The following is a 27,186-nucleotide window of genomic DNA, read 5'->3' as shown; positions in this document are numbered from 1 at the left end:
AGAATAATTTTGAAATTAGCAGCAATGGTGGGTTTTACGTTGGATCTGTAATCGGTATCTAATATTTTCATATGACAGACGGCTTTTAACTGTTCCGAGTTTTGCATATGAATTCCAAGTCCAATAGTCAAGAGACTTAAATTCGATTTTTTTAGCTTTGTTCCTGAAGCCCTTTCGTATCGGCCAGTGATTTGTAGGGCCTTCTCTGCACCATGTTCATTGGTAACCACGAGAACCACGTCATGTGCATACACTCTACATATAGTATTTTGAGCAGATATTTTTACTCCTCTTACTTGTTGTTTCAGAGTATTAATATTTATCCGTCGTAGTAATATGGCGAAGGACATTTAATCTATAGTTCAGGACATCCGTTGTATCTATGTCGGATTTTATGGACCTTTCTCCAAGTCCCTGTTCTTAGTTGTCGTTCCTTCCGTCGATTGGGATTGACGTGTAGTCTATTTTTAAGTCCTTTTTCGCCTTCGTTTTCTACGTTTCTGAGAAGGGAGAGTTATTGCCTCTAGTTGTCTTTGCACCCTAAAAGAAAACCGAACAAAACATTGAGCATCATCATCATCTTACGAACTATTTTTGTTAAATGTTCTCGTTAGCTGTCCATTCATTACGATTTAGGATGAAACTTGGCTTAATAATTTCAGTATTAATTTGTTGAAGCGTTGTGAAAACTCATCCCCTGCATGGATTACGAATAAGTAAGGATAATTTCCACTGTAAAACGACTTTTGAAGTATTGTGACATTATGGCACTTTCTAATTTGAGAACATCTGATATTCCCATGACGTCCCTATGACCAAACACTGTCTGTATAATTTCTATCCATGCCTATGCTAGTTCCCTAACGACCAGTTACTACATGCATTACATTCCCGAGTCTTTGAGTTAGTATACGTACCGTGGTGATATAGTCACATTCAGCAGAGTTACGAGTCTAAGGTTTTTGACGAATACACTGTTTGGCTGTTTTAGAACTAAAACCACAGTTCCTTCCACTCATTAGTCCATTGTGTAACCATGACAATGTTGTTTTAATTTGTTCGCGGATAGTATGCCAAAAATCTACGCGTATTTAATCAGGGACCGGCAATTTGGTTCAAATGGTTGAAAGGGCTCTGAGCACTATGGGAATTAACTTCTGAGGTCTCAGTGGCCTAGAACTTAGAACCACTTAAACCTAACTAACCTAAGGACGTCACACACATCCATGCCCGAGGCAGGGTTCGAACCTGCGACCGTAGCGATCATGCGGTTACCGACTGTAGCGCTTAGAACGGCTGGGCCACCCCGGCCGGCTGGACCAGCAATTTCTTTAAGACTATTGGGGCTTCCGAATGTTCATCACAAAGTCCGAAGTGAGATCTTCTGAGTATGTAAAATCTAGTTTCCTTTGAAGATATTTTAAAAGGAGCGTCTGGTACTGGATATCAAATCATCGAAATGACTGTAGAGACCTTCTTTTACTTCGTGCAGTGTATTTAGTGTGATCTCATATTTTCTTTTAATTTCTGTCAGTATTTTGCATTGTGTATTCTTTTTTCGACGTATAGTGTGATTTTTGTTGTTTCTTCATGATGTCCTAAATGATGCATCCTCTATCAGATTTTCTATCTTTCTAAACTTTTCTAGTTCAATGCCAAAATCTTGGATTTTATTTTCTGGATCTTCACCTAATGCCCGATAACTGAGGCTTTTAGTCTACAAAGGTCTCGAAGACACTGGAATCAAAATTCACTCGTTTTCTTGTACTATGATTTTTTCCATGCAAGTAATTAATTCACGTTTTTCGTATTTTGGGTTCCTAAGTGTCATCTTAATTCATCTCCCTGATTAAATAGGCTAATTTGAAAGCCTTCAAGTGATTTAGGGCATCGACTGAAAATCTAAAATGGTGGAAGGCAGGGGAAGTGGGAGGTAGGAGTAGTTTAAGCCGGTCCTATCGAATATCAATCCAGGGTCTCAATCGTTGCGACGCCTCCTTCTTTTCGCATAAACGACCTTATCATTGTCATGTCTGCTGAAACTCAATGCATAAGAGTATAAATCACTTTTGTTTTATGAGTAAAACGAAGTTACACCACAGTATACCACGAGAATTAAAATTAATTAATTTCTGATAGTGACACGGAAGGTCTAAAACGAATTTAGAATATTTAATGAGAAGCTCTCCGGACACATATCTGCGAATGTGGCATACAACTAGTGATTTATTCAAATACCTAACGTCATTAATTAGTGTGAAAACTGCGAGAAAATTTTAATTCAGAATCCCATTTTCCATACAACAACAATGAACAGATGGGGATTCTAGGCCATTTATTGGACCGTCTCAGTCGTTAAAATTAGAAAAGATTAATTAAAGATAGGACAACAACCTCATAACATAGTTTCAGTGACTTATGTAGGTCAACAATATGTTGAAAATGTTTCACGTTTCACAGAGTCTTAACAATAAAAGATATTGTTTGTTATTTTTACCTTTACACTCAAATTTTCGCTATATTCCATGATTACACAAACCTAATTATCTAAACCTGTATTTTAAAACTTTTTTCTGGTCATTTCTCAAAAATAGGCGTTGTAGAATCATTTTATAATGCTGATTCTTAAAATTTCAGGCACGTCTGGATTTTTCAAAAATAATATGTCGTATTTTAAAGATTTTAATAATTGAAGCATAACTGTTTTATGGAATTTCCACTCACGTCTAAATTTTCGTAAACGGTGCTTTAATTTTTTAGGCGTTACTAACGTATCACACCCTCACAGAAACTTCATTTTTCCTGTTCCTCTTCAACACCCAACAATAGTCGGATATCAAAATCTCATTCCGTCTTCCCTGATGCCTTTTATCCATCTCCTGACGTGCTGGTAGAAGAGTTCTCCATGCCCCTTTCTATAAGATTGCACATTTTCAGGGGAATAATCTGTGAGTGAGTGTAGGAGGTGCATTTTTATACTGATGTGCCACCCAAATTCTTGAAATTGTCCAACATTATTCAGACCAAGTTCTTGTAATTTCAATGTTTATTTATTCTCTAGAACATATTCAGGAACAGGTGTGAAGGAAGTCTATCCCTCTATTTCTCTAACATTCGTTGTAGTCTCACACTCGTACAGTTTGAGAACTAGTAAACCGCTAAGCTTTCAGTTTGTGACTGATGAAAGGGATTATCATATAAGAATACTCAAAAAAGGTCCATTTTGAGGAAGAGCACTTAAAAAATGTTCAAGTCCAGTTTGATATGTACTATCGTAAAAAGTAATTTTTTGAGGGTAACTACCGGTTCATTCATTAATTATTTCTAAGCCATTATCAAGACAACAAAGTTGCGTATAATTAGATTTCGTTGTTGCTGCGGTCGTCAGTCCGAAGACTGATCGGATGCAGCTCTTCATGCTACTCTGTGTTGTGCAAGCCTCTTCGTCTGTGAGCAATTACTGCAACCTCCTTCTGGATCTGCTTACTATATTCATCTCTTGGTTTCCCTCTAAGACTTCTAACACCCCCTCCCCCCTCCTCAGGCAAGCTTTCCACCAGACTGGACTACTGACACCTTGATGTGTCACAATGTGTCCTACCAACTGATGCCTCGTATAATTTAAGCACCAATGATTCTACTGCTTTTACGAGAGTTATTCGGAAAGTAAGGAACGATTGGTCGCGAAATGGAAACCACAGTGAAAATCCGATGACGATCTGCACAGGTGCGTTGAACAGTCTCTATAGTATGCCCGTTGAGCGGGTTACGCCGTTCTTTGTAGTTCTCAGCACACAGGGAGCACATAGAGATACCTAGAAGAATAGTGTCTTCCGCCAAGTACGTGGGCCTGGTGAGAAATTTCGCCTGAAGCTATGCAGGCAACATTACATAACTGTCGTGCAATTCTCAGCCGCATTCTGCAGGGACAGTGAACATGTCCTGCAAAAAAAAAAAAAAAAAAAAAAAAAAAGTTAAAATTGCTCTGAGCACTATAGGACTTAACTTATGAGGCCATCAGTCCCCTAGAACTTAGAACTACTCAAACCTAATTAACCTAAGGACATCACACACATCCATGCCCGAGGCAGGATTCGAACCAGCGATCGTAGCGGTCTCGCTGTTCCAGTCTGTAGCGCCTAGAACCGCTCCGCCACCCCGCCGGCACATCGTTTTCAGTTGGAAATGTTTAATTACCCACAATACAGTCCGTAAATTTCTTCCGCTGAGTTTCATCTCTGCTCACATGAACCGCTGGCAGCGAAGACAACATTTTGCCACAGACAACGAGCTGTAGGCCAGCGAAGAGAATAGGCGGAAAGCACTGGTGACTGTCTTCTATTACGAGGGTATTGGAAAGTTAGTATAACGCTACGCCAAACGTCTAAGTTGGATTTGGCGGCTATGGAGATAAGTTGCTGGAAGTTATACCTAATTGTAGCAAATAAACGGTTTTGATTTGCACTGTTGTTTCTATTTCGCGAACTATCGTTACTTACTTTCCGAATAGCCCTCGTAGTATAGCTGCATGCCCTCAGGTAAAATCACGGCTTTAGTTCCCCTTTACTTTCAGCCGTTCGCGGTACCAGCACATCAAAGCCATTTTGGTTGATGTTACAAGGACAGATCACTCAATCATCCAGGCTGTTACCCTGCAATTACTGATAAAGCAGCTGCCCCTCTTCAGAAACCACATGTTTGTCTGGCCCTCCGCTGTGGTTGTATTACGGTATGGCTATCTGTGTCGCTGAGGTACGCAAGCCACTCTACCAAGAGCATGGTCCATCACTTAACAAACTTTAATTATACCCAAAGTTGTCGTGCTAGATAATGGCGCAAGGCCTAAATCATTATACTAATAAAAAATAAAGAAGTTTGCATAGCCAAATGCCGGAAATATAATTTAAGCACCAATGATTCTACTCCTTTTACTCTTATAATACTCTCTGGAGCTGGTACTCCGTTATCAATACAGTTAATCATTATAAGATGACGGTATCTGATTCTGCAGCACCTCTCGTCGTACTTAATGACCAAGTAGTCCACGGGTTAACGACCGGGTTTCTGTGTTCGCCTGGCGTATATAATCGGCAAACGACCACGTGGTCATCATGAGACGCGCTGATAAACTGACTACTAAGGGGGCGTTGCGGTTCCATCCTAGGCTCGCGCCCAGTTAAGCGTATTGGCAGCACCTTTGCTGTTCCTACGCTTGCTCTCCAAGTCAGTACGTTATGGAGTATCTTCTTTCTTATCTTAATGAAATTAAGACTTATTAAGGATGTAGACACAATCACGACTGATCAGTGATTTCCTTTCTCGAATCTCGATAGATTCTTTAATGAAGCTCTTCCATAGTTAGGCGCCTGTGTCATAACCCTAGTAAGGTCGTCATGTATTCCGTCTCTTTCCAATAGGTAATGTCATGCGACAGCCTATTGCTTAGGTTGCTGCATTATGATGTGCCGTTAGTGTTCACGGAAACGATGTTCTGGAGTACGCAACATATGATCCATATGTGTCTTGCCTCATTGGCTGCGTATCTGAGAGAACCCGGATTTCCTAGCTAGGCTGAAGCATTAGGGTATCATTTTAGTGACTATTATATGTTCACGTTTTCTGAAGAGATTTTCTGTATCACGCGGTACCTATGTTACTGCGCCAAATTAGTGATTATTAATTGTTCATTGACCATGAAGACTCTAGCAGTTGTAACGCGTCTTGTACAGAACGTTTCCAATCAGCCGTCTTTGGATGGTTGTGTCGGGGGAGGGAACCAAATAGCGAGCTCATCGCTCCCATTGAATTGGGGGAGAATATGGAAGGAAGTCGACCATGCTGTTTCACGGGAACAATTCCAGCATTTGCCTAAAGCGGTTTAGGGAAATTGCGGAGAACTAAAACCAGGATAGTCGAACGCAGGTTTGAAACGTTGTCCTCCAGTGCGCTAGACTCTGAGCCACCCCACTTTCTTCTAGTACTGTGAACTTTTATTTTACCCTAATGATCCAAAATGCATTTTAAAAGCCGATAATCTATATCTTTTATTAGTTAGAAAATTTTTGTAATCTTATGTAATTACACTACACATTTTCTTACAGTTTCATTACAAAATTTTTTACATTTATTACTTTTGATTTCAGTATCTGAAATTCCTTATTGGTAAATCGAATGAGAAGATGAAGGAAAATAAACGAAGAACCATGCATTTGTTTTCAAAAATTAAAAATGTTCAAGAGAAAGAAATTGTGAGAACAGAAGTACTGATTTTATAATGACAATTTTCATTCTCTGAAACACAGCTGATTACTTCAGCTGCAGACCTTTCTTGGAAACAGGTACAAGTATAACAGTACAATTAAAAAACGGAAAGTAGCTGCATATACACATTTTTTCAGAAATAGTTTTGTTGTACCTTTTACACTTCTAATAGTTAGATTATTCATGCGAAATAGATTTGTTTTCTACACAATTAATTTTCACGTATGTCTGCTGTTAACCCATTAGCAATTTCTTCCATTGCAGTAGCTAACATATTTTTTAGAGCTGAGGGCGTATCAGGAAGGAAATCTGTTACAGAGGCAGAGTCTGCATCGTGGCACCAGCCTGCAGGAATGTAACATTTCCCGAAATGCGCCTTTACGTCTTAGAATCTAACCACCAGACAATAGACCGTTGTAAAGGTGGTATATATACCAGAATGAGATTTTCACTCTGCAGCGGAGTGTGCGCTGATATGAAACTTCCTGGCAGATTAAAACTGTGTGCCGGACCGAGACTCGAAATCGGGACCTTTGCCGTTCGCGGGCAAGTGCTCTATCAGCTGATCTACCCAAGCACGACTCACGCTCCGTCCTCACAGCTTCACTCCTGCGAGTACCTCGTCTTCTACCTTCCAAACCTTACAGATCCTCTCCTGCGAATCTTGCAGAACTAGCACTCCCCAAGACTGTGGCTAAGCCATGTCTCCGCAATATCCTTTCTTTCAGGAGTGCTATTTCTGCAAGGTTCGCAGGAGAGCTTCTGTAAGGTTTGGAAGATAGGAGACGAGATACTGGCAGAAGTGAAGCTGTGAGGACAGGGCGTGAGTCGTGCTTGGGTAGCTCAGTTGGTAGAGCACTTACCCGCGAAAGGCAAAGGTCCCGATTTCGTGTCTCGGTCCGGCACACAGTTTCTTTCATGGTATATATAAGTTGAAAGCAGAATGGGATCTTCTTTTTAAAAAATTTCAAGGTGTTGCATATGTGTTGCAACACTGGCTCTTAGTTGGTAGTTTCGTCCACACCATCCTTCCCCAAGGCAACATGCAAGATCACGTTCGAAAGCTTCGCGGCGTCGTAATCCAGGTACCTCTAATTATGCCGTACCGAATGACGACCCATTGCACCTTCCAACAATCTCAAGATTTCGTAGAAAGCAAGGAGTCCCTCCGCCCAGACTGTTGTCAGACAGCGCAAAAGCATCTTTGCATTCACTAGTGCATCAGTGACTGCGTGAACATCTCTCATCGCAGTTCGTATCTGCTTGCAGAAAGATAAAGCAATGTCACCCATGGTGGTCTCCCAGTCACACGTAACACCAGAATTAAAAGATGCTCTTGGAAATAACAATGGCCGATAAATCATAATTCACTCACATAAAATATTTTTTGCGTCATATTTCACATCACAGTAATTCTTTCAATTTAGCTTCTTTTCTACAGCAACAAACTTGAATTTCACGTAGCTGTTCCAAAGATCACACTCCGGAAAAAGTAGGTCAGCAGTCCTTCCACATTAGTTCGTTCTTGGGAAACACAATGATCCTGAGTCGAAGTAAATGCTACACATTACAGTTAAATATTATTCTTGTAATAATTTCAAAAAATTATGTAGGTAGTGTGTGACTAAATAATGACTTGCCCTTTTCATGCTCTATGCCCTAGGCTTTACACCGATTACATTTAAGGTTCAAGTCGCAGATCCGTCGAAAACGAGCAACAGTATTGCGGAACGACGAAAGACTTTGTCCAATTCCAACACGTACCTGTGGACGCTTTTCCTTCTTACATGGCGCATATCATGATCATCACACACACAACCAACATTTAAATGTAATATCTTATGAGAAACCCGCTGCCTAGTCTTCCCTTATCCACAAAATGTAGGCAAGTAATGGAAAATGAAGGTAGTATAACTGTCGCTGTAAACAAGGTTCATAAACCCACCGGTACAGAAAAGGAAACCACTTGCGAGATGTTCTGGGCTAGATTTTGTATCAAGAGTGGATTGGATCTTTCTCTCCAACACCAGACCCAACTCCAGAAATACTTGAAAACTTTATAGAAAACCTTAGTTCGCTAAAACGTCTTCAGTCATACAGTAATCTTTGCAGAAGACTTGCATCACCAAAAAAGTCGATTTGGATAGTTACAAATTTGTATGTGACTCTCGTAGTAAGATAGCTTGCGAAAAATTAATAATGCTTCCTCCGAAAACAACCTATAATTCGGAAGTCGACTCTGGAGGTAAATATACTAGACCAAATGTCAACAAATATACACGACCTAATTGAGGATATTCATAATGAAACTGTTATGACAGCCCGAGAGGTAGTTGTAGCAACAATGATTACTACAGTACAAAGGGCAGCAAAAAAAAGTTAAGTGATCAGTAAGAGGCAATATTGGAACACGTTGAAGAGAAACTCCAAACATTTACCTCTTGACAAGAGGAGGTGGAATAACGTTGGCCCGTGTTGAAACGACTTGTTGACCATGTACTGGATAGATACATACCTAACAGAACAGTTCACGTGGGAAGGCACCTTCCGTGGTAAACAACTACCATACAGCAAGCAAATTCGAAGGAAGACCCTTCTGGTCTTCAGCATAACACGCGTAAAAAAAGCATAGGATTAAGGATAGAGAGATGCTGAATGAAACATATTTGCCTTGTAAGCGGCCAGTACGTGGTTGGTTCAGGGAGTACAGTAGCATAACCTTATCGTAAGGTCGCTCACAAAACCAATGAAATCCTGGTCAAATGTAAACTCTGCCAGTAGCACCAAAGTTAATGTCAAGAAAGAAAGTCATATTGAGGGTTAAAAGCAAAACTAGAATTGTGAAGTTCTGTTTTGAGAAGTTTCTTCATTAAAGATTATACAGAAGTACTGCCCCAGGTTACTTCTGTATCTCGTGATACAGATATTAGGGCCAGTGACGTTCAAACATAACTCAAAGATATAAAACTAAACAACCCTCGATGAGTTTCCTGCACATTCTACACAGAAGTTTCAGTTGAGACAGCTTCGATTGTAATATACTCTCTAATCCCTTCAATAAAAAGAGACGTCCTTGACTGAGAGAAAGCACGGGTCATCCTCATATTCTGAGCTGAACCATAAGCTCTTGCATGGTGAGTGTCATGGACCTCAAAAACATAGACAGTGTTTATTCACCGCTCGTACTTGTCCTTTTCTCAATTGACGTCCTGAAAAGTCGTTGATGAAGGCAGTCTGGTAGATGCAGATTTCTTGACTTCCAAAAATCGATTACCTCGGTACCACAACAGCGCTTGTTAATGAAAGTGCTATTACACATAAAAACTTTCCATTACGGGTAAAATACTAAAACTTCCCGTTACGGATGTAATTAACGGTCATATCGTAAGAAATTAATAGAGTTCATGGCGGATGTACCCGGTAATATTAAAAACTTTTGAAGCCTACGTACACAATTTTGTCGAATTTTACCCACAGAATTTACTCAACTTCACCATGGGTATAGCCGTCAGCTTTAATTTTTTGATGCTTAAGGAAATATTTTTATGGATTTACCCACAAAATACGCAAATTCATCACGGGTATATCTCTTATTACACATTTTTGGACGCCAACGGGTATAATTTTGACGAATTATACCTGCAAAACTCACGTAAATGTATCATTTGAGTACCTGCCATTTTTTAAACCTCAGGCGTTATTTTGAGGAATTATACCCGCTATGTTTTCGGAAATGCATCATTCATTCACTCATTCAGAAGTACACCCGTCAGTTTATTTATGTATTATGTGCGTATTGCACGCATCTTAAATGCCGCTGCTCGGATATGGTACACATAAACCATGTTTTTGGGGTGTTTCTCAATAACGGATAATGATTCTCGAAAGCAGAAAGAGGATACTTCTAGACAAATGGTTAGAGAATTCTCGTTAAAATTTTAGACATTTGCTGCGGTTAGTTACTTAAATATCCACTGGAGACTGCGTAAAAATTTTCAAAAATGCTTATTTTGGTTTATATTCGGAAACGTCCATGATCTAAAGGTGCCTTCGTAGGCCCCTTAAGGTCAATTGCTAGTGAATCTGCTTCAAACATTACAATTTTTTTTTCCATCTTAAATCCATATATAGAGTTTTGCGAACTAAATGGTAGTTAAATGAATCGATTCGGACATTGGGAACATCTTTAAAAACAAATTTAAATATATGTCGGTATGCAGCAACGACCATGTTTCCGCTGCGGTCGGATGTCACATGGCATCATTATTATTTGCGTTGACTCAGAAGCGTGAGACGCGGAAATAAACAAGGTTTCACAGTACAATTGAAGGAAAGTAAAGTGAGACGCGGAAAGAAAAGAGGTTTCACAGTACAATTGAAGGAATTTAACGGAAAGTGTTAATTTGTAGTTACATGAGACGAAAAACAGCTTTTCTCTGAGTTCCTCTAATCCGTTTATCGGTTAGGATTTCCGTCGTTGAGAGCGTTTTTCCCTGGGAAAGTAAGCGTGCATCAAGTTGAAATTGATATCACGTACTAAGGTCGGTGGTCGCTTGGCGGTGTCAAAAATTGAAGATTGTGAAAGCATCGAGTAGTTAGGGTAATTTATGAGTTCGCGATGTGTTTAAGTTATGCGATTCTCTCGCTGTCGCTTGTTTGGAATTGTCCCGTTATACTGGGACAGCTAGCAAGTGGTTTCGCATATTAAGGCATCTAAACATCAGAACAGTAACGAGCACCAAAAAATTTAGATGAGGAGTACAAACCAAGAAAGATATGCAAATGGAGAAGCCGCAAAACGAAAAATGTCCGACGAATACACAAATATTATGCAACTGGAGTAGCCGTGAAACGAAAACTTCCGCTCGGTAAATGGGTTCTTGAGGCAACTGAAGAGGCTACAATGGCAAAGAGGGGCACGAAAATGAAGAGAGAAGAGGAGGAACACATAAACCAAAAATATTATGCTAGTGGACGTCTTTAAGAACAACAGAGGTGAGTAACCGTTAAACTGAATTTCCCAAAAATCGTATTTTCCGAAATGTTTATTTTACGCAAAAAAAATAATATTTGAGCTAGAGGTCTGAAATTTTTGTGATATTTCTGGCTACCATTTGGAGAAAAGTAGACTACAGAAACAAGCTTAATATCACCAGGAGGAAAATTATAGCCTTATTAATTATAAAAGATAGAACTTAATTTTGTTTGTCTAATTTATAGGATAAAAACTCTTGATTGAAATCGTTTGATTGTAGTCTATTTTTTAGATAACAATGTCATAAATGCGTGTACAAAGTTTTAAGCATCTGGGAAAAGTATTTAATCAGTCCATAGACTGGTGCCAAAAATTTTAAATTATTGACTGACGTAAATGATAATATAAAAAAGTATATATAGAAGCTATTCTGATTATTCTTATAACAAAATCTTCATTCTCAAAACACTTTCATTTTCCTAAAATTTCTTTGTATTCAGAGTTCACATTATGTAGTTAGATCCCCATAAACTTTATGAAAATTATTACTGTTATTCCAGCGGTTCACTGGCAAGTTACCGTACCTTAAGGCCGACTGCAGTACCCATCTAATGCAAAGATAACCAACCTATTAGCTCTATGTGCCTAGGCTGGAGGAAGTGTGTAATAATCAAATTTTGACCTGTAGTGTAGGATACGTACAGAAAGACTCTCATTCTGCCGGGTATACAATTCGTCCCTAGCCCAAGGACTATCCAAAACCCTTGACCCTACCTCTCTATCTCCATTAGAACCCAAGGTATGATCCGCTACGCAGCGTTTTGGAACATGTTGGTAGGGCTTGCTTTTGTCTGCGTATCGCTAATGTAGTGACACTCTCCATCTCCATATCTGAGCGATCGACAAGTCTGACTGCCAAGCTGAGGATCCGGGTTCGATTCTTGGTAAAGCCCAGGATTTCTGCATTTTAGTATGGAGACTGCAATAAGCAGCTCTCAGCCTTGTGATGCCAAATGAGGAGTACTTAACCAAACAGTAAAGGTTCCAAGGTCAAAAAACTAGACAACGACCAGTAATGCAGTGTGCTGACCACGTGAACCACCATTTCGCATCCAATGACACCATAGCCTGAGGATGGCACGGCAATCAGGCGGCCCCTTAGGCCTTCTAGGGCCACTACGTAGAAGTAGAAACATACTGCAATGCCCTGCGCAAGGTTCAAATTCAAATGGCTCTGAGCACTCTGCGAATTAACTTCTGAGGTCATCAGTCCCCTAGAACTTAGAACTACTTAAACATAACTAACCTAAGGATATCACACACATTCATGCCCGAGGCAGGATTCGAACCTGCGACCGTAGTGGTCGTGCGGCTCCAGACTGTAGCACCTAGAACCGTACAGCCACTCTGGCCGGCTGCGCAAGGTTACCGTGAGGATAATGAGGAGAAGATAAGGCTACTTATAACACCTACAGAGGCATTTAAGCATTTAAGTAATCATTCTGTACGTGATTAGAGTTCATCCCGCGCTGCATACGCAATTGGAATGAGAAGTAACCCTAACATTTGGTTCCATGCTAAGAACCCTGTGACATATACCCTAAGCTGACAAACGTCATGGAATAGATAAATGCACATTAGCAAATGATGGTATTGTCGCATAGACAAGGTGTAAAAGGACAGTGCACTGGCGGAGCTTTCATATCTACTCAGGTGATTCATGTGAAAAGGTTTGCGACGTGATTGTGGCCGCACGTCGGGAACTAACTCACTTTGAACACAGAATGGCACTTACGGCTAGATGCAAGCGACATTCGGTTTCTGAAATAGATAGGTAATTCTGTATTCTGAGAACCACAATGTCTATAGGGTGCCGAGGATACCAAACTTCTGCCAATACCTCTCAACACGGACAGCGCAGTGACCGGCACATTCACTTAACGACCGAGAGCAGCAGCGTTTGCGTAGAGTTGTCAGTGCTAACAGACAAGCAAAACTGCGAGAAATCAATGTGAGACGTATGACGAACGCATCCGTTAGGACAGTGCAGTGAAATTTGGTGTTAATGGGCTACGCCAACAGACGACCGACGCGATTGCCTTTGCTAACAGCACGACATCGCCTGCAGCGCTTCTCCTGCGCTCGTCACCATATTTTTGGGACCCTAGAAGACTGGAAAACGATGTCCTGGTCAGATGAGTTCTGATTTCAATTGATAAGAGTTGACGGTAAGGTGGAAGTGTGGTGCAGATCCAATGAATCCATGGACCCAAGTTGTCAACAAGGTACTGTCCAAGCAGGTGGTGGCTCCATAACGATGTGGGCTTTGTTTATATGGAATGGTGTACGTTCCCTAGCCAGGCTGAATCAATAACTGACTGAAAATGGTTTTGTTCGACTACTTGGGGACCATTTGCAGCCATTATAGGAGTTCATGTTCCCAAACAACGATGGAATTTTTAAGAATGGCAATGAACAATCTCATCGGGCGTTGACTGTCCGCGATTGGTTTTAAGAACATTCTGGATAATACGTGCGAGCTGTTTGGCTTCCCAGATTGCCCAACAAGAATCCCACCGAACGTAAATGACGTAATCGAGACGTCAGTTCGTGCATGTAAATCTGCAGAGTCAACCCTTCAAAGAGAGGCAGCATTGTTCAGTATTCCTGCTGCGGATTTTCTACGACTTGTTGAGTCGCTGCAACGTTCCGATGCTGTAATACGCCGGTGAAAGGAGGGGCGATACGATATTAGTATATAAGTTATCCCTTAATTTTTGCTACCTCAGTGTACATCAGAATGGTTTATAGAGTACTTGTACAATTGTAAATGTAGAAGTACAGTATCGGCTGGAATTACATTGTTACGAGTAACATATCGCGCGCGCACACACACACACACACACACACACACACACACACACACACACGCACACACACTAATGCCCTCGGATCTTAGGATTGTTGCCCACTTGTCCACATCGAGACTGAATGACATCGGGTGCGTTGCGACCACGTGGCAGGTAAAGAAAGTATGTAAATGCAGCAGAGACGAATTGGCCAGTCATTCCAGCGACGATATGGGCTACAATCTGGGACATTCAGTAACATAATCGACTTTTGATAATTGCGACTGCAGTGGGCATACAATCACGGAATTTGGACAGCGGACCAATGCAAACGGGTAACCTGGTCAGATGCATAACGTTTCGTGTTACGCCAGGTAGATGGGTTATAATGGCCCAACGCCTGGGAACAAGGATGTGGGAAATAGCGAAGCTGGTCGGTTATTCGCATGCTACTGTCGTGAGGGTCTATGAATAAAGCTGAAAGGTCTGTGCAACCTCAGGTGGGCGACAAGGCCCAGGATGTACACCTGGAGGACGGTGGCTTGTCCACTGTGTAATGCAGGACAGGTGGTGATCTGTGGCAGACCTGACGACAGACTACAATGTGGATGCGGGCGCCAGTTTTCAGGACGCGCTGTTCGGCGAACATTGTTAAACACGAGGCTCGGCATCAGACGGCCATTACTATTTTCCTTGTTGACTCAACGACATCGATATCTGTGATCATGGAAACTGGATAGTGGTTCAATGGAAACGTATCGCCTGAATAGATGAATCATGTTTCTTGTTACATTAGGTCGTTGATCGTGCTCAGCCTGTTCAGAACATGCACTGTGCCACGAATGCTGGCCGGTGGGCGCAATATTATGCTATGAGGGGCGTTCACCTGGGTTTCCATGGCACCGTGGTAGGAAGCGAAGATACCAAACAGTTGTTGACTATGTCAACGTTATTGTGAACCACCTGCATCCTCCACTGCGATTGCATCTTACAGCATGATAACTGTCCATGTCACAAGGACGAATTCGAGCTACAGCGATTGAGTTGTACGATAGTGCACTCAAGTTGGTGTCTTGGCCACCAATTTCACCTGAACTGAACCGGACGAAACACGACTCAGACGCTATCGGGCGCCAGTTACGCGATCTTAAAACACCAGCCCATCAATTACGGAACCTCTGCGTAGACGTCTGGTGTCACATACCCCCAGAAAACTACCAAGGACTTGTCGAATCCTTGTCACTCAGAATTGCTGATGTATTGCTTTCTAAACACTCTAATCAGGGGGTGGACTTTTGTGGCTAGGCAGTTTGTATCACTGGCTAAGCGTTAACATTCGTCAAAAGAATACTGTGAAGATAATAAGCTATTAACTAATATGTCAGCGACATAAAGGAGCATCTAGTTAACACTGGTTCATTAGCCGACGCATACTCCCACGGCTACCTTTACCTTAATACAAAGATATATTACCAACATCTGACGTATATCACGAACAAGCGCAGTCCGACGTCGAAACTATTTTTAAGTATTGCCTTTTTAAGCCCTAAAGTGTATATTTTTTGTGGGCGATCGTCAGCCTCATTAGACAATTTCTCCCAGCTCTAGATTGCGCAGTTTGTCGCCACGTTCATCACTCAATTATTAAATCACATCGCAGTTGATTTTAGTTTACGGACCAGAGCTAAACTAGATTCAAATCGAATAGTACGTATCCATGAACAGAATAAAATTTTATTTGCACATATTTACAGGCTTAATTTGGGGAATATTTTAAAACATGATGCTCATCAGAGAGGCACTTGGCATAAGATGTCTGATTTCGAAGACCTCTTTTCGCACATGTTGCACACCATTACGTTGGTCTTTTCATCATTGAGCTTGGCATAATTTATGGGAAATGCATGATTGTAGATCGAGTCGCTTTTGGTGTTCAAACAGGGCATTCAACTGATGAACTTTGGCATGGAGAGGATACGGCCAGGTGTTCCCAAGGGTCTAAGTATGCGTTCCAATCTGCTTCTTTCGCCACCACTTTTTTTTTTTTTGCGCAAGACGTATGCACAGAAGCATGTAACGTCCAGTTAATGGCCTAAAATCCTCTGATAACACTTCTAAGTCTGCTCCTGACCTTTACATGGCTCTGAACCTGGGAATCACTTCCATCTGCACCTCCCATATTCTATTCTTGTTGTAACACATAACGACCCTTGGCTTTTGGCGATTGTGTTCATCAAATATACTTCTTGAATCTGTCATCATGCAACGTGCTGGCAATCTACTCCTTCCATTTCATCAAAATTTATCTGTTTCTTTGCTCAATTACTGTTTCCGCTAAGGGACGCTAGGTAGGGTGGAGAAGCCAAGTTTTTCGACCCTCTGGTTTCAGATAGCGAGGGATGCGGCCACCCTAGCAGCAGTTTCAGCCAGGTGCAGCATCCGCCTTCAGATACTCGTCTTCGTCTGGCAAGTGCTGTTCCGCTCCGGGATCAGGCATTAAACCGACAAGTTAAGTCGAGGCTTACGACCGGCAGACTACAAAGTTACCTAATCTTCAGGACAGACTGCCATAATTTATCTCCTTACTTCCACAAACAATCTAAAGCGTCATAGCTTATAACTGACTGAGAAGACGTTATCTTGACGGACGAGACGTACAATCAAACATGAGAAAATTATATCATAACGCCTCCCACCCTGAAATTCGTCATAACCATTAGCTACGAGCCACAGAATGCTTTGGATGGATACATCCGTCAAACTGACTGAGAATAAGCATGCCGTGGACGGATACATACTCCGTATGCATTTAAAGGGTTAATCTGTTTATATTCTCGTACCTCATATTGCGATCAAGTAGGAAATGCAACACTTACGTGCAACTAAATTCTAATAAATAAAATAACTGGAATGTTGCTTAATGAATTCTATACTATATATTTGGCCTCCTACGTGGGAGTAATCCAGTCAATCCCAAGAGGTTATAATTGTGACAGAAGACGCAGTGTTTGCTAAAGAGAGGACTGTATAGTTCATAAAGGGTACCAATATCGAGAAACGTAGGAATTAGTCTATCGTAGCCTTACGCATCCCTGGTTCTCTTGAACAGTCATAGCTGATTGCGCCTTCGTTCGACAGAGTGTACTGTCCTACTATTTCCTTGAACTGTGCAAAGCACTACCATTGATATATTTTCATAAATTGCGAGGCCACTCGTTCCTCAGCTTTCGAGAGGAACGATCGTATGCAGTCGAGTCACACCAAAAGTATACGATAAATCGGCAGATGTATGTAATACATGAGTTTCGAAATTATCATTCATATGTTAGGGAAATAAACAGTGATTACACTGTTATCTGACACGGCCAAATCGGAAGAAAGGAGGTCTGCTGTGTTAAAATGTGTGGATAAGGATCCTAGGTAAATATTGCTAAAATTCCTTTATTGATTTGTGGTTTCAGCTCACTGGCACGCCACCTTCAGGTCTCTGACTGTTTTCTGCAGTGTCCCTTAGCCTGACTTGATATATTTATGTTGTTACTGACATTGTAAAATCGGAAGACAGGCTATCTGTTATGTTAAACGTATGGTTAAAAATTCTAGGTGAAGATCGCTAAACATACCAAGTCAGGCTAAGAGACATTATAAAACTGCAAAACATCTGAAAATGGATCTACAGTGAGCAGAAACTAGTAATCAACGAAGGTATGTTAGCATTCTTGAGCTAGAATTTTTATCCAGAGGGTCATTAATAGGCTTATTTCCGGTTGGTGCCGGGAATTACACACGAAATAAATGGATAAGTCCTTACCGACGTTCTTAGGCGGTAACATCTGTTGGCGGACTATATATTTTTAACACCTACTAAGGCATATGTGAACTGATATAGCGTGATAGATTAAATCTGGAAAAGCAGTACTGCAATGGCAAACTTCAGTATGAAACTGGACCTACATTTAACGGTTCATATGAGACTGATGGAGTATAGGTATTGTGTTACTTAGGAACTCAATAAACGAAGTAAATGTTATGAATGATTATCCTTTTAAGCAACTTTCTCACCTAAATTTGAACAACTTTAATAATCGTGCAGGAAAGAAACACGATCTAGTTTCAGCATAGACAGTCAGACATCGTATGAAACCTGTTATCTTTGACAACCATCCCTTAGAGACATCCGATTGCTGCAAAGAAAACTTTCAATTAAAGATCAGTAAAATACAGTTGGAGCTCAGTTACAGTTGGCGACATTGGCAGGATGGCACAGCCTCCCTCCCGCTATATTTTGCTGATTCTTAACTGGAACAGTTGTTGATGTGTCCTTGTCGATTTCACCGCAGGTGCCATCGACACCAACGACTGGTGGACTACGGCAGGGAGCATTTTCCGTGGCGAGGTAAAGGTCTTGTGCAGAGTGCAGGACAAAAGACGGTGGTGGACAGACCCGGGAGGTTGGCGAGTGGGCCGCGAGGTGGCGCGGAAGGCGGAAGGCGGGTGCGGGCAGTGGCTGTATGCAGTCACGGGACGCCGGTGAAGACTACCGGTGTGCGCGAGGACCGCGAACCGGATTAGAGGCCTCATTTTGATGAAAAACAGTGTGTGGACGTCCTGTGAGGTGCGAGGCGTTTGGTAGCAGCTTTGGATGCCTGTTTCCACGGTGAACTGCAACTTTGAATTTTGGGAGTCTGGGCTAGCGTCGCAGCTAATTAGACACGTTGGACTCTGAATTTAAGTCCTTGTGGACATTTCAAAGCTTTAATTGATAGTGCTAATCTCACCTTACACTCGATTCAAGTAGTTGCTTCTGCGCTAAGTGATGAAATTGGAAATTTGTGGTAAGGTCTTACGGGATCAAACTGCTGAGGTCTTCGGTCCTTAAACTTACACCCTACTTACACCCTACTAACACCCTGCTTACTTACTCTAAGGACAACACACACACACCCCTGCCCCAGGGAGGACTCGAACCTCCGACGTGGGAAGCCGCACAGGCCTTGCAAGGTTCCCTAGACCGCGCGGCTAGACGTTAGGTTCTTTTTACTCGTATTATATCCTGTAATGTACTGCTAAACAGTTAGTTAAAGCTGATTTTAACACTGTCATCTATTGATGTTTATTATTGATAAAATTTTCTGCTGAACAGTTTAGCATTTGCTTCAATAACTCTGTATTGCGGGTGGGGACTCATAGAGAATTGTTTTAATGTTGTTATGTCTTATATTGTTTGATGTCAAACGAACTAAACGAAATTTTTCTCTTTTAAAATGTAACTGTAGATTAATAGTTCCCTTTGACTACATTACTCTGTTCTACATTAATGTTATTTCTGCTGGTTCTTAGTCCTGCGTGTTCTGGTTTTTAAAGATTAATACATTTACTGATTAATTGAGTTGAAGTTTGATCAGTATATATCTTTTGAGTACCAAGGCATGAATTTTTTTACTGTAAGGCAGTTTGAGCCAATACAGTCAAGATCTTGAATGAATGTTCAGCAGCTTTCGACTAAAGGAACCCTGTTTCCTAGACAACCTGCTTAGTCGATGTAAATTGCTAATAGAGAGTAGCGACTTTTGGAAACGTGGGTTCAAGGACAGGTGGAAGGAGGAAAGGCAGAGAGGGAGAGAGAAAGAATAGAACAAAAGAATAGGGCAGAGTAACGAGCGGAGTAGGCGCGCACCTGTATGAGCTCCATCTGCTGCATGCGCTTCTTGCGCATGCGGCGCTCCTTCTCCTGCATGCGCGCCTCGTCGTAGCAGCAGTAGCCGCAGTTGGAGCACAGGCAGCAGCAGAGTGTCCGCGCCAGGGCGCCGCGCACGCAGCGCGACAGCAGCGCGCCCACCGACGACAGGTAGACCAGCATCAGCGGGATGCCCAGCACCGCGTAGCCCATCGTCAGCGCCTTGCCCAGCGCCGTCCGCGGCGCGATCGACCCGTACCCTGCAACAGCCCGAGCCAGCGCTCAGTAAGGCTGCCTCTTGTTCACATCACATGGTTACTTGCGATACTTCACTACTGGACATTAAAATCGCTACACCAAGAAGAAATGCAGATGACAAACAGATATTTATTGGACAGATATATTATACTAGAACTGACATGTGATTACATTTTCACGCCATTTGGGTTCATAGATACTGAGACATCAGTACCGAGAACAACCGCCTCTGGCCATAATAACGGCCTTGATACGCCTGGGCATTGAGTCAAACAGAGCTTGGATGGCGTGTACAGGTACAGCTGCCCATGCAGCCTCAACACGATACCATAGTTCATCTAGAGAAGTGACTGTCGTATTGTGACGAGCCAGTTGCTCGGCCATCACTGACTAGATGTTTTCAATTGGTGAGAGATCTCGAGAATGTGCTGGCCATGGCAGCAGTCGAAAATTTTCTGTATCCAGAAAGGCCCGTACAGGACTTGCAACACGCGGTCGTGCATTATCCTGCTGAAATGTAGGGTTTCGCATGGATCGAATGAAGGGTAGAGCCACGGGTCGTAACACATCTGAAATGTAACGTCCACTGTTCAAAATGCCGTCAATGCGAACAAGAGGTGATCGAGACGTGTATCCAGTGGCACCCCATACCATCACGCCGGGTGATACGCCAGTATGGCGATAACGAATACACGCTTCCAATGTACGTTCACCGCGTTGTCGCCAAACACGGATGCGACCATCATGATGCTGTAAACAGAACCTGGATTCATCCGAAGAAATTACGTTTGGCCATTCGTGCACAAAGGTTCGTCGTTGAGTACACCATCGCAGGCGCTCCTGTCTGTGATGCAGCATCAAGGGTAACCACAGCCACGGTGTCCGAGCTGATAGTCCATGCTGCTACAAACGTCGTCGAACTGTTCGTGGAGATGGTTGTTGTCTTGCAAACGTGCACATCTATTGACTCAGGGATCGAGACGTGGCTGCACGTTCCGTTACAACCATGCGGATAAGATGCCTGTCATCTCGATTGATAGTGATACGAGGCCGTTGGGATGCAACACTGCGTTCCGTAGTACCCTCCTGAACCCACCGAGTCCATATTATGCTATGAGTCATTGGATCTCGACCAACGCGAGCAGCAATGTCGCGATACGATAAACCGGGATCGCGATAGGCTACAATCCGACCTTCATCAAAGTCGGAAACGTGATGGTACGCATTTCTTTTCCTTACACGAGGCATGACAACAACGTTTCACCAGGCAACGCTGGTCAACTGCTGTTTGTGTATGAGAAATCGCTTGGAAACTTTCCTCATGTCAGCACGTTGTAGGTGTCGCCACCGGCGCCAGCCTTGTGTGAATGCTCTGAAAAGCTAATCATTTGCATATCAGAGCATCTTCTTCCTGTCGGTTAAATTTCGCGTCTGTACCACGTCATCTTCGTCATGTAGCAGTTTTAATAGCCAATAGTTTAAACAACGGTTGAACAGCATTTAATATTCACAAATAGGAGGCCGTGCACTACCACCTATTGCTATTGCTCGACAGAGTATGGAGCCACTCAGTTTTATGTCACCATTCCACTTTCTTATTCCTATGTATATTGTTGCTGTAACTCTTTTCAGTGATTCACCATCAACTGCATACTCTAACAGTATTGGACATCTTCGCAAATGACCGAGCGAGGTGGCGCAGTGGTTAGCAAATGCCGGGATGGTTCCTTTGAAAGGGCACGGCCGATTTCCTTCCCCATCCTTCCCTCACCCGAGCTTGCTCTCCGTCTCTAATGATCTCGTTGTCGACGGGACGTTAAACACTAATCTCCTCCTCCTCCTTTTCGCAAATGTAGATAGAATAATTGTATTCAATAATTTACATAGTATAATCATAAATGAAAGTTGACCACCAAGGAATACTTGCACAAAGAAGAGAATAGCAACTCTAAAAACATAATTAATGTCGATTTATGAAATTTTCGGAATACATTTGCCTAGATAAGATATGTAAGTCATTAACATTGCAAGATTACAGTTTATTGTAAGTGCGAGATGAGACAGTGTAAATGTGAAATGCTGGTACCTTAATAACCGGTGTAACCGCCAGACTGTTGAATGCAAGCAGGAAAACCTATGCTTCTTGTAGTACTGGTGCCAGTTGTCAGTTAGTGGGATGGAGCTTCATGGCTGTTGCCCTTGATCGGTAACTGCATGGTCACTTAACGCTGGTTTTGGATGACGCTGGTGTTGTCCGATGACGTCTCATATGTGCTCCATTGGAGACATGATCTGGTGAACAAGGAGGCCAAGGCAACACGTCGACGAGTTTGATGGGTTGCATCAGCGGGGGGCTGCTCTTTATGAATGGCAGCGCAACACGCCGTACCGCCAGAGTGACGTACAAATCTGCAGTCGGACCCGTGCGATAGCCACGAGAGCACTCCTGCTGTCATATGAAACTCCAGGTGTAGGTCCAGTCTGTCTAGCACCAAGACATATTGGTTGCAGGCCCACAGCTGGTCTCCTTCTAATCAACACACAGCCATCACTGCCACCGAGACAGAAACAGCTTTAAACAGAAAACACAAGAGACCTCCATCTTGCCCTCCTATGAGCTCTCGCTTGAAACCACAGAAGATGCAAATGGCAATGGTTGGCGTCAGTGGAATGTAGGCTACAGGGCCTCTGACCTGGACTTGTCCTTGAAGTAACCGGTTTGTAACTGTTCGTTGTATCACTGTGGTGCCGACAGCTACCCAAACTGCGGAAGCAGATGCACAACGATGCGCCAGAGTCATACGTTAGAGCCACCCGGCCGAAGGGAGACTGGTCAGCAGGCTCGATTATCTGAGTGGCCTGGATGGCGAGACTGCTGAACACAGGATGCATTTTCGCCCTCAGCCCGCTCATTTGGCGAGTAACTAGCAGTGAAGACACATTTCACTTAACGTAATAAACTCAAGATAAAATGACGAAGGAGAGCACACTGCAACCATCCTACAGTGTACAACAGATTATGCACTTTCTCCTATTCGGGCACTCTAAATACATCAAATAACATCAAGAATATTATGCTGTCATGGTATTCCTGTTAATCACTTCGAAAAAACCCAACATTCAAATTACCACATTAAAAATCAGCAGACAGGGTGTTCTGCTTATCGTGAACACCCAAAATAACGAACTGCCTCCATAGCCAAGGTACCTATCTGCCATGAAACAAGACCACACAATACCCTCTGTCAAGTGGAAGTGGTAACAAGTACACTCAGCAACGCAAAACCGGCACGAAGCACTCTCTACAACGTAACATCCGTACAAAGCACCCTCTGCCACACAACGTTGGTATGAATCACCCACTGTCACGTAAAATTGCTAAGAAACACATTTCGCCAAGAAGCATTGGTATAAAGCACCCATTGCTACGTAAAAATCGTTCAGAGGAAACCTCCACCATTTACTATTTGTTTGAAGCACCCTTTGCATTGAAGTACCGTTGCAAAGCACTATCACACAAAATCGCTACAAAGCACTTTCTGTCTCTCCAAATTGTGAGATGTAACGGCTGCAACGTAATGCTGGTATGCAGGAAACCCTGCAACGCAATAATGGTCAGAAGCACTCTCGTCATGCACGAATCGTCCTCTACTATTAACATAGCTACAAAGCACCCTCTGCCACGCAACATTGGTACGAGGGACCCTCTGCTACATAAAATTAGTAAGAGGGAGCCTCTGTAGTACGAAGCACCCTCTGCCAGGCAACGTTGGTACCTGGCATCCTCTGCAACTTAAAATCGCTACAAGGCTCCCACTGTAATGCAACACAAGCACGAACTACCTTTCACCATGCACATTCGATACGGAGCACCCACCCTCCATCTGCAGCATTATACAAAGCACGTTCTGTCATGAAATATCAGCATGAAGCAGCCTGAGCCAAGCAAATTTGATAGAAAAACATCCTCTGACATGCAGTGTGTTATGTAGCATCCTCTGGCAAGTAAATCTGGTATAAAGCACCCAATGACACATTGCACCGATGTGAAGCATCCTCAGCCACCCAACATCAGTGGTGTGCACCCTCAGACATGTTACAGTGGGATGAAGTGTCCTGTGCCACACAACACTCGTTCTAAGCATGTTTTAACATGCTGTATTGGTACGAAGCACCCTCTGCCATACAACATCAGTATGAAAAAGTACTGCCAATATTTCAGGTAAGAAGCTCCCTCTTTTTTTCTTTATTGTTATTTCACTCCCAAAAATGGGGTGGGTTGGCAGTGGCACAATACGCCGCTCTTCAGTCAAGACAGTTACACAAACAACATAGTCACATGAGAAAAGAGCATATAACAGAGAATGGTATAAAGTCATGAAGAGAATGGTACAAAGTGATGAAGAAAAACAAGGACAAAAAATAGATGAGTATGAACTGTAGATTTAAAAACAATATAGACGAGAGCCACACGCACATGCGAAGAATGACCACTGTGAGTCGACACAAAAAACAAAGAAAGACCAGTGGAAACACAAATGAATGATGCTGGCGACACTGTTGGTGCTGGTAGAACATAGCACTGGACACGTCATTGGAGTAACACTGACACCACAATGAAAACGTTAAAAATCACTGCACCAAAGGAGACCTAGAACCAGGTGAAGGGGGGAAGAAAAGGGGGGGGGGGAAGAGACGGTAGGGGAAAATCCAGGTGGGGGTATGAGGGGAGTAGGAAAGGAGCTAGAAGGATGGAGGGGGTGAAAAGGAGAAAGGTGTTCAGCAGGGGAAAAGGAGAAAAGGAAGAAGAAAGGAAGGGGGCAGAGGGAGCCCTGAGGAGGGTTGAGGGGAAGGAGAAGGGATTAGATCCGGTAGGAGGGGTAGATGGAAGGCAAGAGGACATCATCCGGGAGGGGCAGTTGGAAGCCACCTTGGGTGAGGGTATGTAGACCAGGTGGGACACTGTGGTACAGGCACGGCAGTGGGCTAGGGTGGGAGAGGATGGGGGAAACCAAAGAATGGTAGGGATCCAGTTTGTGGGAAACATATAGGATCCATATTCATTCTAGGAACAGGAGGAGATGGGGTAAGGGAATCAGATCATAAAGGATCCACAAGGGGGGTGGAATGCATGGTGTTCAAGGATTTGGAGGGACTTGTAGTAGGTGGGGGGGGAGGGAGCGATCAAACATGGGATGGGGCGGATCAGGGAATTATAGGTATGGAGGATAGTGAAAAGGAGTTTGAGGAGATGGAGATGGGTATGTGCCTTGGAGTGGACTGTGAGGAGATGGGGGGTCCAGGAAAGGTGGTGCTTGATGGTGATGCTAAGGTACTTCAGGGTGGGAGTAAGGGCAAAGGGGCGGTCATAGATGGTACAGTAGAAAGCTAGGAGGTGGAAGGAGGGGGTTGTGTGGCCTACAATGATTACCTGGCTCTTGGAGGGCTTGATCTTAAAGAGCCATTGGTTGCACCATGTGGTGTACAGGTCAAGGTGGGACTGGAGGAGATGCTCGGAATCTTGGAGAGAGGGGGCAGGAGCAAAGAAGGCATTGTCATCAGCATATTGCAGGAGATGGATGGGTGGTGGGGGCTGTGTCATGTCCACTGTGTATAAGAGGTTGAAGAGAGGGGAAAAGACAGAGCCTTGGGGCATGCCTGCAGAGGAGTACAAGGTGTAAGAGTTGGAGTTGCGGATGGTAACATAGGAGGGGTGGTGAGAGAGGAAGGAGGCTATCAGGCGAACATAGTTGATGGGGAGGGCGTAAGTCCGGAGTATGAAGTGGAGGCCAAGATGCCATACATGGTCATAGGCACATTCAAGGTCTAGGGACACAAAGATGGTGGAGTGATGGGAATTGAGGTGAGTGGAAAGGAGGTGTGTCAGGTGGAGGAGGAGATCATCGGCAGAGAAGGAAGGATGGAAGCCACATAGGGTCAAGTGAAGGAGGCGGTGCTGGTGGAGGTGATGTTCAATGCAGCAGGTAAGGACGGACTCCAGGACCTTGCTGAAGACAGACGTGAGACTGATAGGGCGACAGGAGGAGGAGACAGAATGGGGTTTGGAGGGTTTGGGAAGCACAAGGACCTGGAAGACTTCCCCAGGTCGAGGTAGAAGCCGGCGGAGAGGCTAACATTATAGAGGTTGGCTAGGACTGTAAGGAAGGAGAGGGGGGCTTCTTTGAGGTGGCGGTATGTAATACATGTAATACGATCATGATTGGGAGCCGTGTTGCGTTTGGTGCATAGTGTGTTGACAATGACGTGGGTAACTATGGGGTGTTGAGATTGGATGGTGGAGTGAACCCCAAGTACTAGAGGCTAGGAGCCAGTGGGGGAAGAGAGGTGGTAGTCTGGTTCTGGGTGTTAGGAAAGAGGGAGTAATCAAACCGGAGATTGTCAGGGACAAAAAGGGTGTCAGACAGGTGGGAGGCAAAATGATTGCCCTTACTGGGATCATCTGGGGAAGGGTGGTAATCGTTTAGGAGAGGACAGTGGGGAGAAGGTTTCGTGCCAGTAAGGTGGTGGAAGGCTGACCAGTACTTGGAGGAGTTGATAGGCAGTGAAGCATTAAGACAGGTGCATGTCTGTCGCCAGGCCCGGCGGTTTTTGGCAGCGAGCAAGTTTCTAATAGTTGCCGGTGGCGGAGGAGTGTGTCTCAGTCCCGGGTACGGAGGAAGGACTGATAAGCGCGACGGGATTCGTGGATGAGGAGTAAGGCCTGTGGTGGTAAGGTAGGAAGGTGAGGGTGGATGGCTTTGGTGGGGACATGCGCCTCAACAGCCTCCGACAAAGTCCGGTGGAGAAAGGAAGCGGCATGTATGATGATGTCATCAGGGTGCTGGTAGGGGAGGGGGTGGCGTCCGACCTGGGTATCAATGTTTTCCCGATGGGCATCCCAGTTGGCCCGGGGAAGCTCCCTCCACCATGCAACATTTTTACGAAACAACGTCTCCTACACAGCATCAGTACGAAGCGCCCTCTTGCACGTTGAATTTGAAGGAAGCACCCTCCTCCACACAGTGTTGGTATGGAGTACCCTCTGTCACATAACGTCGGTAAGAAACATCCGTCGCCACGTAACGGTGGCACAGAGCAATGTCTGCCACGATACATTGGTATGGAGCACCGCTCGAGCTACCGCTATTCCAAACGAGTTTCTACCA

At 43.5% G+C, this 27,186-nt stretch overlaps 1 protein-coding gene across 1 annotated transcript in view; it reads right to left on the bottom strand.

The window, feature by feature from the left end:
* LOC126285157 (uncharacterized) overlaps positions 1-27,186 on the bottom strand; it is a 113,146-nt gene that overhangs the window by 76,892 nt on the left and 9,068 nt on the right. Inside the window, exon 2 of the mRNA XM_049984469.1 lies at positions 19,763-20,022. Coding sequence (XP_049840426.1) covers positions 19,763-20,022 — 260 coding nt within the window. The remainder of the gene's footprint in view (positions 1-19,762; positions 20,023-27,186) is intronic.

This window comes from Schistocerca gregaria, chromosome 8 (assembly GCF_023897955.1).
Source record: "Schistocerca gregaria isolate iqSchGreg1 chromosome 8, iqSchGreg1.2, whole genome shotgun sequence".
NCBI classification, from domain to species: Eukaryota; Metazoa; Arthropoda; class Insecta; order Orthoptera; family Acrididae; genus Schistocerca; species Schistocerca gregaria.
The sequence above is the reverse complement of the archived record's forward strand: the minus strand, read 5'-3'. Positions and strand labels throughout refer to the sequence as shown.